This window comes from Camelina sativa, chromosome 14, assembly GCF_030686135.1.
Source record: "Camelina sativa cultivar CO46 ecotype springtype chromosome 14, ASM3068613v1".
Lineage (NCBI taxonomy): Eukaryota > Viridiplantae > Streptophyta > Magnoliopsida > Brassicales > Brassicaceae > Camelina > Camelina sativa.
In genome coordinates, this window is record NC_141893.1 from 33,532,200 (window position 1) to 33,547,679 (window position 15,480).

At 37.2% G+C, this 15,480-nt stretch overlaps 3 protein-coding genes and 1 long non-coding RNA gene across 6 annotated transcripts; 3 read left to right on the forward strand and 1 right to left on the reverse strand.

Annotated features, from left to right (window-relative positions):
* Window positions 1–882: 882 nt before the first annotated feature.
* Window positions 883–2,031, forward strand: LOC147928975 (uncharacterized). Of its 3 annotated transcripts, XR_015580430.1 has the most exons (5): window positions 883–1,022; window positions 1,118–1,210; window positions 1,313–1,361; window positions 1,507–1,657; window positions 1,763–2,031. It is a non-coding gene; the product is annotated as an uncharacterized LOC147928975 (long non-coding RNA). The 3 variants fall into 3 exon arrangements; XR_015580429.1 differs by lacking the exon at window positions 1,763–2,031 and having other exon boundaries at window positions 1,320–1,361; window positions 1,507–1,685; XR_015580428.1 differs by lacking the exons at window positions 1,507–1,657; window positions 1,763–2,031 and having other exon boundaries at window positions 1,320–1,454.
* Window positions 2,032–2,088: 57 nt separating this feature from the next.
* LOC104742997 (protein SKU5 SIMILAR 14-like) lies at window positions 2,089–4,417 on the reverse strand. The gene is made up of 3 exons (XM_010464109.3): window positions 3,911–4,417; window positions 2,618–3,724; window positions 2,089–2,516 (listed from the first exon to the last, which is right to left on the reverse strand). The coding sequence occupies exons 1-3, from the start codon at window positions 4,153–4,155 to the stop codon at window positions 2,219–2,221; spliced, it is 1,650 nt and encodes a 549-aa protein (XP_010462411.1). The 5' UTR covers window positions 4,156–4,417; the 3' UTR covers window positions 2,089–2,218.
* Window positions 4,418–5,356: 939 nt separating this feature from the next.
* LOC104742998 (L-ascorbate oxidase homolog) lies at window positions 5,357–7,578 on the forward strand. Its single transcript, XM_010464110.2, has 3 exons — window positions 5,357–5,786; window positions 5,913–7,022; window positions 7,116–7,578. The coding sequence occupies exons 1-3, from the start codon at window positions 5,533–5,535 to the stop codon at window positions 7,417–7,419; spliced, it is 1,668 nt and encodes a 555-aa protein (XP_010462412.2). The 5' UTR covers window positions 5,357–5,532; the 3' UTR covers window positions 7,420–7,578.
* Window positions 7,579–11,330: 3,752 nt separating this feature from the next.
* LOC147928976 (scarecrow-like protein 18) lies at window positions 11,331–13,243 on the forward strand. The gene has a single exon (XM_087483449.1). It carries the CDS (start codon window positions 11,441–11,443, stop codon window positions 12,800–12,802), a length of 1,362 nt encoding a protein of 453 aa, XP_087339575.1. The 5' UTR covers window positions 11,331–11,440; the 3' UTR covers window positions 12,803–13,243.
* The last annotated feature ends 2,237 nt before the right edge of the window (window positions 13,244–15,480 follow it).

Consider the following 15,480-nt stretch of genomic DNA (forward strand, 5'->3'; position numbering starts at 1 on the left):
GCTACTCGACAGTACACCGCCAGTCCGTCGCCACCCCCTGCTCAGCGGATGATTTCCTAGGGTTTCCGGTAATGGACCTGTCTCCATTTTTAGGCCCAGTAACCACCTTTCAGCCCATTACCAAAACCAATGATCCATGTCTTCATCTTTTGAGGCCCAGGTCTGTGTACTCATCTTCCTCACGAATGTTTTTCCTTGGGTTACATCCGTTCATATATCTTGAATTCCTGCCGCCGATTTCTGTTTGGTCATTGCTTTATGAGTATGTGAAGTTGCTGATCCATTGTCGACAATGCTTGTCTAGCGTTAGAACTTATCCACCTAGATCGTTTCTTAAGAGTTTTAAGTCAAGTTCAACTTCTTTAGTATCAATAACCTCTGCTTGGTCAAGTCGAGGAACCCTCGGTAGCAGAGTTTTGATGTCTTCAGAGTTACTTGATAATTATGTTTGTCGAGGTCAGCTTATTAGCTCTGTCCGGATGCTTGTTGTGAGTAACTATACTTATGAATTTGACCCGACAGCTTGCTTGAATACTTTGGTTAAACCCTTTGATCCCCTGTATCACCTAGTGCCATTAGATCGATAGCTTGGGTCTGCTGACACTTTCCAGGACCAAACTGATTTCAAGCTTTGTGTGGAATTCATTTACCTCCATTGCCATGTGAGGGATGACCCACCTGCTTCGTTACGGTTTGAAACCCTTTCCCTGCGATCCCCGATAATAGCTTCATCTACAACCATGAGGTTTGCCCTTAAAAGCTTTAAGTATCCCATGCTTTTGAACCCTCTCAGGTTGGCGAAAAAACCCACAAGCGTTTCCCCCATGGAACACCCTCTTACAAGCTCAAATGCGTCACCCGCTAGAGCCACTTATGATCACCCGTTGGTCGAGGATTTCGTGAAGTCTGACTTCAAATACGAATCCGCCTTGGTCCCAATAGACTTCTCAAAACTTTTTCAGTATGAAAATCCTTTTGTTAAGCTCATGGAGCCCCTATCTCTAGCTATTTATGTTTATCTTGTAAGAACTCCCCTCCTTGTGAGATTTAATTTGAATGAAAATTCATGGTTGTTTAAAAAAAAAAAAAAAAACTCTAATGTAATTAATGTAATTAGGGCTTATAGGCCCAATTTAGGGGAATAAAAAACATCAATTTGGTGAGAGGAGATAAGGAGAGGGCGAAGTTTACTGTGGTAGTGTGGACTTTGGTAAGCTATTCACTACCATCGTCTTCTCCTTTATAAACCCTAAATTCCGTAATTCCTTAATTTGTGGTTAAATATTCCGTGTTGATTACACTTTTATTCTAGTTTTCAGGGTTTTTTTTCCTCCGATAAGAAAAAAGATCGCTTATTGAAGGTATCAACTTTTTTAGTTATGTGAATTGAACGTTAAGGGGTTCTAAATTTACAAGCTTGAAAGATTTTAACATTTTCAAATTGTGTAGCATCAGAGATTTAACTCTGATAGTCTCTACTTTTTTTTTATTGGGTTGATCCATTAGAATAAACCCTCTGTTTCTTCCCTTGTCGTTATGATATCTTTTGGAGACCATCAACCCGGAATTCAGATTTCTTTGTTACTGGGGGAAAATGTAAGGGACAGTGTCTGAACTATGATCTGATGTAACTAAAAGTATCTTGAATCTTCATAAGGTGATCAAAAGCGATTCTTCCTACTTAACTCTTGGATATTTGGTTGGCATGTCTCATATATATTATATCTTCATGGTTTAACCTTTCTGAATACATGAACTATAGATCGCCGGTTCTGATAGGTTCTTCGCATCCGTACAAGCATTTTCACTTGGTCAATTTGTGCTCTATACTCAGTTGCTTTTGTTCTGGTTTGTTTCACTTCATCATGCCCCAATATCTTCTTGACTTTATATCTCAATTATATGCAGCTAGTCAGCTACTTGGCCATATTTGTTGGCAGCTATATGCGTTATATTTGTTTGTGCTAATTAATTCAAAAAATCAAAGTTGTGGTGCTCTAATCAACTTATTATAATACCCTGGTTTTAGAATGTTGTTGATTTTTTATTTTATTTTGCCACTGTTTGTGTGAGCAAAGGAAGCAAAACTTTGTTTTTGATTGTGGTTTAAGGATATAGTATATGAAAGAAGTGGATCCGGTAGTTTACAAATTACAGACTTAAATTAGGAAAGGGTTAATTAGTTAATTAATGATGCACCCCACTTTGTAGAGTTGATTTAGGTGTAGACTGTAGGCAATGGCAAGCCCTTGACGATGCCACAGAGGTTAGTGTTGAGGGGGATGTTGTACTCGTCCCTTAGCGACTTCTCGGGTGATTGAACGCTGACATACAATTGCTCGCCTAGGTATCTCCTCTCCCAGTTCTCAGCCCTGATGTTCCACATACCGGCGTTATCGAATGTCAATAGGATAGCTGACCAAGACTTGGGGTATACTTGCACGGTGTGTCTGCTAACCGCATCGAGCAAGTTGTAGTTCTTTCTGCTTTCAGGTGTCCACTTCCCTGGCTCAGAGCTGGCAATGTCCATGGAACAACACAAAGTTATTACAAGATATAATGATAAACGAAAGAAAGAAAAAGAAAGTGAAGAGAGAAAAGGGACCAAGGAGCTTACGCGACAGCGAAGAAGGAGTAACCATCCAAATGGAATGACTGCATGCTCTTCTCGTGGTTCTCGAAAATGATCTCCACAAAGGTACGGAAAGTGATGTTGAGAACATTAGGCTCTACGGTCAACGTTGTGATTTTGGCTGCAGGCTCGTCCTTGATCACATTGTACTTGAACACCTTCTCTGCCATCTGGAAGTACTCAGCGAGCTTCAAAGGAGTCTCGGGGTCAACGTGTGATACACCGTTTAAACCAAACCTGAGTTTACCGTCAACCATGCTCTTAGTGTTGACAAGCTTGATGCTACGAGTGATGTTGATCTTTCCGTAATGGTATGAGCCCTGTGGGTTAGGCCTGGCAGCACTAGCGGTGAGGTTCCACCTGAATGACCTAAACTGGTTTAAAGACCAAGCCCATCCAACGGGAGCCTTGGGGAGCTCAGTTGAAGCCTGAACGTTGCTTCCCTCATATCGGATCACACCTACGGTGCTCAACTCCTTCTTGAGGAACCTAGTCGATGCAACCATGTAGTAATCCTTAGCTGCCTGGTTAGCAGTCACGAGAACTGAAAAGCACTGGCCGACGTGGACATCGAGAGAGTCATAGTCGTTTTGAAGAACATGGGATCCTTCCATCTCCACGAGCTTCATCATGTGGTTCTGGATCCTGAAGTTAAGGGTAGACTTGAACCCCACATTGCAGAGCCTGTACTTGTAAGTCTTCCTAGGCTTCATGGTGAACAAAGGCTCGTTATTTCCTCCCACCTTTCCAGACTTTCCATTGATCAAAACACCATTGGGCAATCCAAGGGTGCGTCCACTGTCAAGGAGGTTCTTGAGAGCAGTGTGGCCAGTTGTGTACCAGTCACCGAGAAGGACAGTGTATTCATCCTCGGGATCAGCATAAGGAACGGGAATAAGGAGACGACTGTTGACGCGAAGACCACCAAAACCACCAGCAAAGCGGTGGAGAGAAGTGGTGGGGTAATAGAAGTAGGAACCGATCTGGTCCTTAGGTTGAAAATGGTAAGTAAAGTTCTGTCCAGCTGGGATGGGGCATGAAGTCCCAGCCACACCATCTTGCCAGCTGTTCTTCCTGTGCTGAATCCCGCTCCTGCATCCACAGTCCATCATTGATTAATACTCATATCACAAGAATGTTAAAATGCGTCAAACAAAAAATGTACACATTTTAAAAGAATGTTAAAGTCTTTGCATCCACAGTCAGGTCTATATGTACCCGTAACAACAAACCTTTTAATAGATTATCAAAAGATAAATAAACAATGTGGATTAGTACCAGGTCAAGAGGAAAGGCTCATCGAGGTTGTTGAAGACATTGATGACAACGTTGTTGTTAGAGGTTGAGTTAAGGTTAGGACCAGGGAATTGACCGTTGATGAGAATCACCTTTTGAGGAACACCGAGAGGTGAGGCAGTTCCGTATGTCACGTTCCATGTATAGAAGAAGTAAGGATCACCAGCGTTCACAATCGCCACCGTAGAGACGAGGCAGACCAACACCGTCAATAACTTCCCCTCCATTTTTTCTCTTTTTTCTTAGAGGAAAAAGAGAATAATTTTGGTTTCTGTGTTACGTCTAATTAACCCTTTCCTACCAAAAAAAAAAAAAAAAAATCAAAGCAAAACTATGTTTTTGGTTTATTCTCAGTTTTGCTCTTGGTGAATCAATCATCTGGTAACTTTGTGATATTTATGTAGGAGAAACATAACTTCTTCTGAAAGGTAACGTCACCAATTTTTACGCTATATCTCTAATTCATTTTCTTATGGTGATGTAACAAACAGATTTCTCTCTCTCTTTCTTTCTGGTTTTAAGATTCGAGAAACTTTGAATGAGTACAACTCAGATCGTATTCTAATATTGGAAATGCCCCTAACGATGTCAATAATTAAGTGGTTTCTACGTCAAAAGAATGTTTCCAGGAAAAAAATGTCATGACAAAACTATGACCAAGATAAAATGTATCAATTAACAAAATGTAAACCCAAGATAGAAGTAGCTGTAATATTTAGATTAACATTTTCTGAAAAAATCTGAGGCTATTTTTTTTCCTCTCGATAGCTTGGTTTCTTTGTAGCAACTTTTATCTTTCAAGTTCCGTACTTATCACGTCAAACTTAGTCACTATAGTACTATAGTACTAGAGATATAACTGACTTATATTTTTCATAATGTATACACAGCACAATGGTGATGAATTATGAATAACATATCACTTTTAACGTTTTTTTGTTATCGTTCTTTTATCATTCAACATCTCATGTCTTCATGTTTGTAACGAGTTACAATACAACAGTCAAAATATTAATAGAAGAAAGCTGAAACGTCGTCATTAATCTTCCAAACCCATACTTTTAGCGTTTTTATGACTATTTCTTTTTCCTATTCGATTATTTGACTATTATTTTACTATTAGTCATCTGATGTACGAGTCAAATTTGATTTGCCATCAAATCATAACCAAAATTGATTTACATAGGAAATACATTTTAGTCTCATAAGTTAGTAATAAACTAATAACTCATGTATATATAAATGAATAGGCTCACAAATATTGTCCAAAATTAGAATTATTCTGAAAGAACAAGCTTGGAAAAAAAAAACAAATTCTAAGAAAAATTTGAACCAAAAATAGCGAGAGGTCAAATTGAATATTCCTAATATGGACGACAGGAAGAGCGTAATGAAAGGGACCTAAAGAAACAAGGAAAATCGGAAACTGTATATTCGATTAAACTATAAAAACGTCATTTAACATTTGAAGGAAAAAAATCGAAATTTAAACCCTTACAAAAACATTATAAAACCAAAAAGAAAAAAAAAAACAACCCCATCTTTTTTTCCAACATTTGAAAAGAAAAAATCAGAAACTTTACTAGTAATAAAGTTTATTATTAATGAAGGGAGGGGTTAAACTCTTGACCGTGTGCCTTTGCGTGGCCACGGCGACCGTCATGATGGTCCAAGCCGAGGACCCTTACTTTCACCACGTGTGGAACGTGACGTACGGAACCGCATCTCCCCTCGGAGTTCCACAACAAGTCATCCTCATTAACGGTCAATTTCCTGGTCCTAACATCAACTCAACGACCAACAACAACATCATCATTAATGTCTTCAACAACCTCGACGAGCCTTTCCTCCTAACCTGGTACGTATAATATAGACCACGACCTTCACTTTCTGACCATTCTAATACTTGTATACTATTCATCATATAATCCGGTTCAATTAAAAACGCTACAAATAGCTTCTGATTGGCAAAATCTACATATAGGAACGGAATCCAGCATAGAAAGAACTCATGGCAAGATGGAACAGCTGGAACAATGTGTCCGATCCCTCCGGGTCAGAACTTCACATACCATTTCCAGCCAAAGGATCAGATCGGTAGCTACTTCTACTACCCGACCACAGCCATGCATCGTGCCGCTGGTGCCTTTGGTGGCCTTCGTGTTAACAGCCGTCTCTTGATCCCGGTCCCTTACGCTGACCCTGAAGATGATTACACTGTCCTTATCAACGACTGGTACACCAAAAGTCACACTCAGCTCAAGAAGTTCCTCGACAGTGGTCGCACTCTTGGTCGTCCAGATGGTATTCTCATCAACGGTAAATCCGGGAAAACCGATGGGTCTGACAAGCCTCTTTTCACCTTGAAGCCAGGAAAAACCTACAGAGTCCGGATCTGCAACGTGGGTCTCAAGGCATCTCTCAACTTCAGGATCCAGAACCACAAAATGAAGCTTGTCGAGATGGAAGGCTCACACGTTCTACAAAACGACTATGACTCACTTGACATCCATGTCGGTCAGTGCTTCGGTGTGATCGTCACAGCAAACCAGGAACCTAAAGATTACTACATGGTGGCTTCCACAAGGTTCTTAAAGAAGCCTTTGACAACCACAGGGTTGCTCCGCTACGAGGGAGGCAAAGGTCCTGCCTCTTCTCAGCTACCCGCAGCCCCCGTCGGCTGGGCTTGGTCTTTGAACCAGTTCCGTTCTTTCAGGTGGAATTTGACAGCCAGCGCCGCTAGACCTAACCCACAAGGCTCGTACCACTACGGAAAGATTAACATCACTCGCACCATCAAGCTCGTGAACACTCAGGGAAAGGTTGATGGCAAGCTTAGATACGCATTGAGCGGGGTCTCGCACACAGACCCCGAGACACCTCTCAAGCTTGCTGAGTACTTCGGCGTTACTGATAAGGTTTTCAAGTACGACAGCATCTCAGACAACCCTAATCCCGATCAGATCAAGACTATCAAGATTGAACCCAATGTTCTTAACATCACTCACCGCACCTTTATCGAAGTCGTGTTGGAGAACCACGAGAAGAGTGTCCAATCTTGGCACTTGGACGGTTATTCCTTCTTCGCTGTAGCGTAAGTAACACTTTACATACTCTTCTTGCATTACAAGCTAATTAAGTAAACATTCTCTAAACCCTAATTTTAATATCTTTCATCGTACGAAAGGGTTGAGCCAGGGACATGGACACCAGAGAAGAGAAAGAACTACAACCTTCTAGACGCAGTGAGCCGACACACAGTCCAGGTCTTCCCCAAGTGTTGGGCAGCAATTTTGCTCACATTTGACAATTGTGGAATGTGGAACATTAGATCGGAGAATTCAGAGAGACGTTACTTGGGACAGCAGCTCTATGCTAGCGTCTTGTCGCCAGAAAAATCTCTTCGGGACGAATACAACATGCCGGAGTCAAGCCTCCAATGTGGTCTCGTCAAGGGCAAACCTAAGATTAACCCTTACGCCGGAGCCTAATTTTTTCTTTCGGACTTTTAATTTATTTAACAAAACAGACAAACAAAAAAAGGAGTTTGGTTTTTCTTTTGTTGAGACCAATTTGTAACCGAACAGATTAACTTTATGTTTTTTTGGGTCTTTTAATTATTTAATTCAAGTTCTTAATTTGACTTAAAACAATATTGTTATTCATATATGTACATGATTTGAGATGTATGTATGTTAATTCCCTAAGGTTTTTTTCTTTTTCTAACCGATTGGTTAATTAATCCATGTTACTAGTATACATTTCACTTTTCTTTTCTTCTATTTCTTTTGATTAAGTAGTGTGTATAGAGGTTGATTTTTTTGGGTTTCACTCCGAACGTGATACCACGTAAAGGTCGATATTTGGAAACATCGGACCTCCTACAACGGCTCCACTATGCTGAAGAACGGCTCGGAGATCCGCAATTGCAGAGTCATATTTGGAAGCATCTATGGCTGGCATAGGTTCCTTTTTAGCGGTTAAATGCATGCTAGTAATGTTTCTCATGACAAACAAATTTAAAGTATGATGGTTAATTAACGAAAATGCTCATAAAATGGTATAAGTTTGACATTGATATCAAGAAGAAAAAAAAACAAATACGCGCCAATAATATATAGTAAAATATAGTATTTATAAAGATTATATATTATCATAACTAAAACATCATTTTTCCTTTACTAAAAGAACTAAAAACATGATTTTTATTACTTTTTTATCTTGACATAACTAAATTTTTCATTTTAAGCATGTGATTTCAGTTACTACAAAAAAAAAAAAAAAAAAAAATTGTAATTGACAAGAATTCGTAACTTCGTAATAGTTCTGGTGATTAAGACTTTCATTCTCTTATATTGTATGTTGTTGATGAAAAAATTAAAACAAAAATTTACACGTAATGATGATATCGGCCCGATATAAATTGGGCCTAGAGTATGATCACAAACTATATAACTAACACAAAAGCTGAAAACCTCGTAACATCATATTCACACTGATATAATTCAAGGGTCAATCATATTCATATATACAAAAATTGTTTGAAATTGAAGATGTGACAAGAGAAAGAGATAAAATTACACAGGAATTGCATGAGATTATCGTGTATGAAATAAATGGATATAAACATAATAGCGTGATCTGCTATAAAGAGAAAAACAAAAAGAAAGAAGAAGAAAAAAACAAATAATCTGCCGGGAAACTATATGCAAATAGCAAAATAGGCTAGGGACATATTGATTATGTAAGAGTTGAGAGTGGAGCTGACAAGGATCTTGACGTGTACGTGCCTTTCATGTGCTACACAGAGTCACGTATACTACTTCTACTGCTCGCCTTGATCTTATAACCATAGAGAGATATCACACACATATATATATATATATATACATATCTCAACTTCGAGCTAACACAAAAGAATTATTTCCGCATCTTTTACCTTTTTTATTGAATGATATGTTTTGTAAACTCATAGTAGCTAGATGTTCAAGGTTTTTGCCTTATAGTAAAATGGACTTTAGGGATGGTTTGTTGAGATACAAGCATCTTTCTCAACGCTAATTGTTTTAAGTCGAAAAAAAAAAAATCACTGATTAGGAACAGAAAGAATGTTCGTACGAGTGATAATAATTATAGAAATGGCAGAGGAGGGGGAGGGTAGGAAGGAAAGGTCTCATTCCAATATGTCCCATCCAACGTATCAGCAAAAAAAAATAAACACGAAATTATAACAAAACATTAAAATAAAATAATATAAGAGATATAATCGTATATGAAAAAAAAAAAAAAAATAAAGAGACCAAAGTGAGAAAGGCAAAAAAGTGTGTCAGCCTTTCGTCCAATCTTTTGGGTTAAACTTCCTGCCCTCTCCCTTCCTTCATTTATTTCGTTGCGTGCTTCTTCTCTTTTCTTTTCTTTCTTTCTTTCTTTTTATTAATTTCTTTATATATATTACTACATGTTACGTTTAAACAATTATTATTGATGGTTACAAATTGATTAACGTAGAATGATTTGATGGTTTTGTTTAGTCAAATTACAAATATCATAATCGATCGAAAGGACTTGTCAAAAAAGAAAAGTGCCTTAATTTTTAGTGCAAACAAATACGTATGGGATCGCTATGTGTTATCCAGGCTAAAAGGCACATCCATCTCCTTTGTCCTTTTCGATCGACGACTACTCTCTTCTACCGGCTCTCCTAATTATTATTCATTTTAATGTTGACACTTATTTATTTTCATTACTTATATAATTGTCGTCTTATAAGTTGATTTGACTTGGATCCAACTTGAGATTTCTCAAACCTTTATAATATATAATTCCCCAGCGAATTCAATGCACATAAACATACAACTTCAGAATTGATCTTGTGTTATAACTCGAGCTTTAATATGATAGTGTATATGTCGGCGAATGAGTTGTAAACGACAAAAAAATGATATACTACAAATTAAAAACTCGTGTATATAGCAAATTAGGGGAATGAAAATTTCATTGTAGAGCTATAAACATAATTTATCAATGGATAATAAATTCACGTACTTATTGGACAACTCACCAAACGGTTACATGAACCCCAAAGAAAGGACTCACCAAACGGTTTAAAATCTTGAAAATTGAAAGCATCTTTCTCGTTGATGGAAGTATGTATGTAAGATTTTATATTAAAAAGGTATGTAAATGCATTAATCATGCGATAAGATGCTTCGTATTTATAGCACAAGAAGAAACGAGAAACTGAGAGCAATAAAGAGTCTCCAATCCAATTAAAGATGCTCTAATTGTAGGCACTCCCATACACAATATAGTGAGTGCAAGAGAGAGAGAAAGATAGAGAATCCTTTCACTTGAAGGGTTCAAGTGAAGGAGAGATCTTTTTGCAGCATTACCACTTTGGTAAATTCAATAAGTGTAATAATTAGCAATTTCGGGGTTAGCTTTTTCGATTTTGCAAGCAAAGCTACTTCTCTTTCTTCTTTTTTTTTTTTTTTGTACATCCCGAGATTTTCAGATTCCTTCATCGAATACTCTACTAGTATTAGTTTGTCTTATTTTATTTGTTAAGCAAAATTATTGTCTAAAGATTTCTTTATAAATCTCGTAAATTGGCATCCTCGGCATCAGAATCTCAACGAGAATTCCCAATTTACGCATCTAATATTGGAACCTATGAGCATAATTCCTGCAAACCCCATATATAAATCAATAAGCATACTAGCATAGTGGGCCATCTCCCACGATCCACCGCACAAATTTATAAAATATATATATAATCATATCCTGTCGACGAAGACGTGTGAATGCAGAAATATGTATTATACGACTGATGTAGAACTGGTGAAATTTTTTCTTAAAATTTAATATCTACTGTTTGTGGGAAAATACAGTAACTGATTTGTTTTATTTATTAGTGCACGTCCACGAACAAATGAAAGATTCCTTGGCTGCAAATACATAAATAAAGAGAAGAGGATGCCTAAACATATTAACCGAATTGGAAACCAAAACGGTCTCAATTTAGATAGAACATGAGATGATAATATATTAGAATATTTATGCAATGATTTTTGTTTTTTGACTATGTAACCTTTTTATAAAAAACAGCTCAGATATCTTTACTGGAGAGTTTGTGAACCAAAATACAAAATTTTTCTAAAAGCTATTCATCAAATACAAAAAAAAATATTAAGCTACGTGGGATAGTAGTAAACATTTTTTAAAATATACTATAATTAACCCTAAAACGAGCTTGAGGATTCTCATGGACCCTTGAATTGCTTGGTCGGTCCATCTTCATCTCTATCCATAAATTATGTGTTATATATATATGTGTGTGTACACATGCGATAGCTAGTGTGGATTATATATAACATTAAAAAAATAAAAGCAATATACCTTCAGGTAAAGTGGAAATAATATTTATTATTACCATTGAAAAAGACTCATTTGATCGAGAGAGGAAACGAATCATTTGAGCCAAAAGCATCTTTTCTTTAGCTATCTTTTCAAATGCTTACTTCTTTCAAATCCTCTAGCTCCTCCTCCGAAGATGCCACCGCCACCACCACCACTGAGAATCCTCCTCCTTTTTGTCAGCTGGCCTCTTCCTCCTCCTCCGCCTCAACCTCCGCCTCCCATCACCTCCGTCGTCTACTTTTCACCGCTGCTGATTTCGTCTCCCAGTCAAACTTCACCGCCGCTCAGAACTTACTCTCAATCCTCTCCCTCAACTCTTCTCCTTACGGCGACTCTACCGAGCGGCTCGTCCATCTCTTCACGAAAGCCTTGTCCGTACGGATCAACCGTCTACAACAAGAACAAGATCCTACGGCTGAAACGGTTGCCACGTGTACAGCGAACGAAATGACGATGGGTAACAACAACTCCACGGTGTTCACGAGCAGTGTGTGCAAAGAACAGTTCTTGTTTCGGACCAAGAACAACAATTCTGATTTCGAGTCTTGTTACTATCTTTGGCTGAACCAACTAACGCCGTTTATCCGGTTCGGTCATTTAACGGCGAACCAAGCCATCCTCGACGCGACGGAGACAAACGATAACGGAGCTCTACATATTCTGGATTTAGATATATCACAAGGCCTTCAGTGGCCTCCATTGATGCAAGCCCTAGCAGAGAGGTCATCAAACCCTAACAGTCCACCTCCATCTCTCCGCATAACCGGATGCGGTCGGGACCTAACCGGATTAAACCGAACCGGAGACAGGTTAACCCGGTTTGCTAACTCTCTAGGTCTCCAATTCCAGTTTCACACGCTAGTGATCGTAGAAGAAGATATCGCTGGGCTCTTGCTACAGATCCGATTGTTAGCTCTCTCCTTCGTACAAGGAGAGACCATTGCCGTCAATTGTGTTCACTTCCTCCACAAGTTCTTCAACGACGAAGGAGACATGATCGGTCACTTTTTATCAGTGATCAAGAGCTTAAACCCTAAAATCGTGACAATGGCTGAGAGAGAAGCGAATCATGGAGATCACTCGTTCTTGAATAGATTCTCCGAGGCCGTGGATCATTACGTGGCGATCTTTGATTCGTTGGAAGCGACTTTGCCGCCAAATAGCCGAGAGAGACTAACCCTAGAGCAGCGGTGGTTCGGTAAGGAGATTTTTGATGTTGTGGCGGCGGAAGCGAGGGAGAGAAAGCAAAGACATCGGAGGTTTGAGATTTGGGAAGAGATGATGAAGAGATTTGGTTTCGTTAACGTTCCTATTGGAAGCTTTGCTTTGTCTCAAGCTAAGCTTCTTCTTAGGCTCCACTATCCTTCAGAAGGTTATAATCTTCAGTTCCTTAACAATTCTTTGTTTCTTGGGTGGCAAAATCGTCTCCTCTTCTCCGTTTCATCGTGGAAATGATCCAAAGAAGAGGGAAAAAACCTAAACTTTAAATATAATATATAGAGAAAAAGGATCGATATTTTTTGGTGTTAGGGCAAAAAATTTATGATTTAGCAGATGACGGAGGAGGACGATGGCTCCGGCGAAGATTGTCGACGACGGCGGAGGATTCTTGGGATGTGTGTCTCTTTGTTTCTTGGGAAGCTCAAACAAAGAGACAACCTAATCTTTTGTGTTTAACCTACTAATATCTATATTTTTTTTCCCAAACTCAAATCTTAGGTGTATCGTTTTGACATATATAATCCCATTCTGTCTCTTTTATTATATTTATTTTTATTTGATTCAAGTAGTCGATCCACTAGTATATTAAGATCTGATATCTATATGTATCCACTGATGATTCAAATGTATTTTAAATTTCGTGGAGGTTCTATATTATATATACGACATTTATGATAAGTTTTAATGTTAGGTGAGTTTTATTAACTAATAAATTGAAATCGCCCGATTAAATTAGTCACGTCATAGTTATAAAGAGAACTTAAAATTTGTGGAAATGGTCTTATTTGGACCCAAGCGGCTTAATAATATACTTTGGACGAGAGAGTTGTTAATCTATCTCTTCGACCTTTTGAGAGATTCCACTTTCTCAGCTCTCTTCTTTTTCTATTTATTTTAGTAATTAATTTATATATATAGTCCTAATGATAATATATATATATGAGACCGTCCTCTTTGTCTTACAAGCGTATGGTTTAGTCATCTTCTTTTATAAAGTTTCCGATTATTAACATGGAACATTGTAGCTTTTACCAGCCATTTAGTCAAAAATGAAAATAACTCATATTTCACTACAATATAAATAACCCCTAATGTATACGTATAATCTTACAAAAAATGAAAGTCAATTCAAGATGAATGAGAACAAAAAAAAACTTTTGAACTGAAGGTATATGTGTTTAGATTCGAGAAATGAAACAAATTAAGTCAACACTACTACATGAAAAAGTAGAGAAATTTATCAATTCACTCGAATCCAATTAATTGATGTTAATATAGTTGAAAACTTTATGGCGCATACACCCAAAAAAAAAAAAACATTGTTCCGTAAGCGTCCCAAAATTAAAAATCTCTAAACCAAATATGGATCAGCTGTTTACTTTAGAGTTGACTTTAATAATCGTTGTATATGGGATAATATATATAATCATGAAGATCGTCAACAACTCCCTAATCAAGTCACAAATGTGAAAAAACTAGTAATCTTAGTCTCAATAATGTTGAGCACTGAGTACGTATGACAGAAACACAGTACACTCAAATAGACTGAGCCATATCAAGTGTACAGATGATATAATTAGACGTTATTCACTTCACTTTACCGTACGTCAAACTAAATAAATGATGATTTCATTGATTAGGCAAACTAGAAGGAGTTTGTATTTAGCTGTACACTCGTCTATGGCTTAGGGAGAAGCTGGGAGATTGAAATAACCTTGGACAAACGATCTTGTTTCTCTCCAAACTTTCTTCTGTGGAAGTTTAGATTGTTTTGAGGTTTTTTCATGTGTTTTGTTAATAGATTAAGCAGCTACGTATACAATAAGAAAATATCATAAAATAAATAGTCCCAAATAAATATAATATGTATTTTTAAATTAATATTTAGAAAGACGAATATAACTTAAGACTTTTCTCTGTATAAATAATACGTATTCCCTTTTTCTTTATATGTATATATTCCTTATAAAATAAAGCCAACTCTCCGACCAAATTAAAGTTAAAAACTAATTAATCTCTACTTAGTATTAATTAGTATCATACATAGTTCTTACTTGGACAACACCATTTGGATGCCAAATAAAATAAAACATTTGTTTAATTGATAATTACGGTTAGTGTCGACAGATAAAATCTTTAGAGGAATAATCAAACAACCACTGGTTTCCTCTTGTTTCCCGAAAATTCTTTTTTCCTTGTCGAGTTAAAAAAAAAATGATGAGTTTTCGTTATTTCCAAGAAAGGTACTGATCGATTAGTTTATAATCAAAGTAATTAATATTTATATCGAGAGTTAGTAAAGTAATGGGGTGAAAAAAGGGATTTGTCTTTGGGGAAGAAACAGGTAATGAAAACCCTAAAAGGTGCCGATTTGTCGGGTGAAACAAAAGCATCAAAGTTGTCAAAAATAAAACAAAAGGTTGTGCTTATTTATACTTATGTTAGTAGTTTTTATCAAATGCAAAAGGCTGATCTTAAATTCTTAATACTAGGTATATTGTAGTTATGTAGTAATTTTTAATTAAGGAAACACAGACACACAAGTCGTGGTTCATAGGTATCTCTCTCGTCTCTCGTGTCTCGTTGCCTCCCCTCTCTACCCTTTTTTTCATACCCTTTTGTTCACTCTTTGCCCTAACACATTTATTGATTTATATAAATACATAAAAATAAGAAAACACAGCACACATATCAATCAATACACCTACACATATACGTACACACGCGTCTAGTTATATCTGAACAAATTATATTAGTTATCTTTTTTGTTTGTCAACATATTAAGTATTTCGTAAAGTCAACTATATGCTGATATAGGAGAAGACATTATAGTGATAATCTAATACCATAATTTGACATTCAAAAGAACCTGTCAGCTCTTTTATTAAAAAAAAAAAAAAAACTTATCGGCC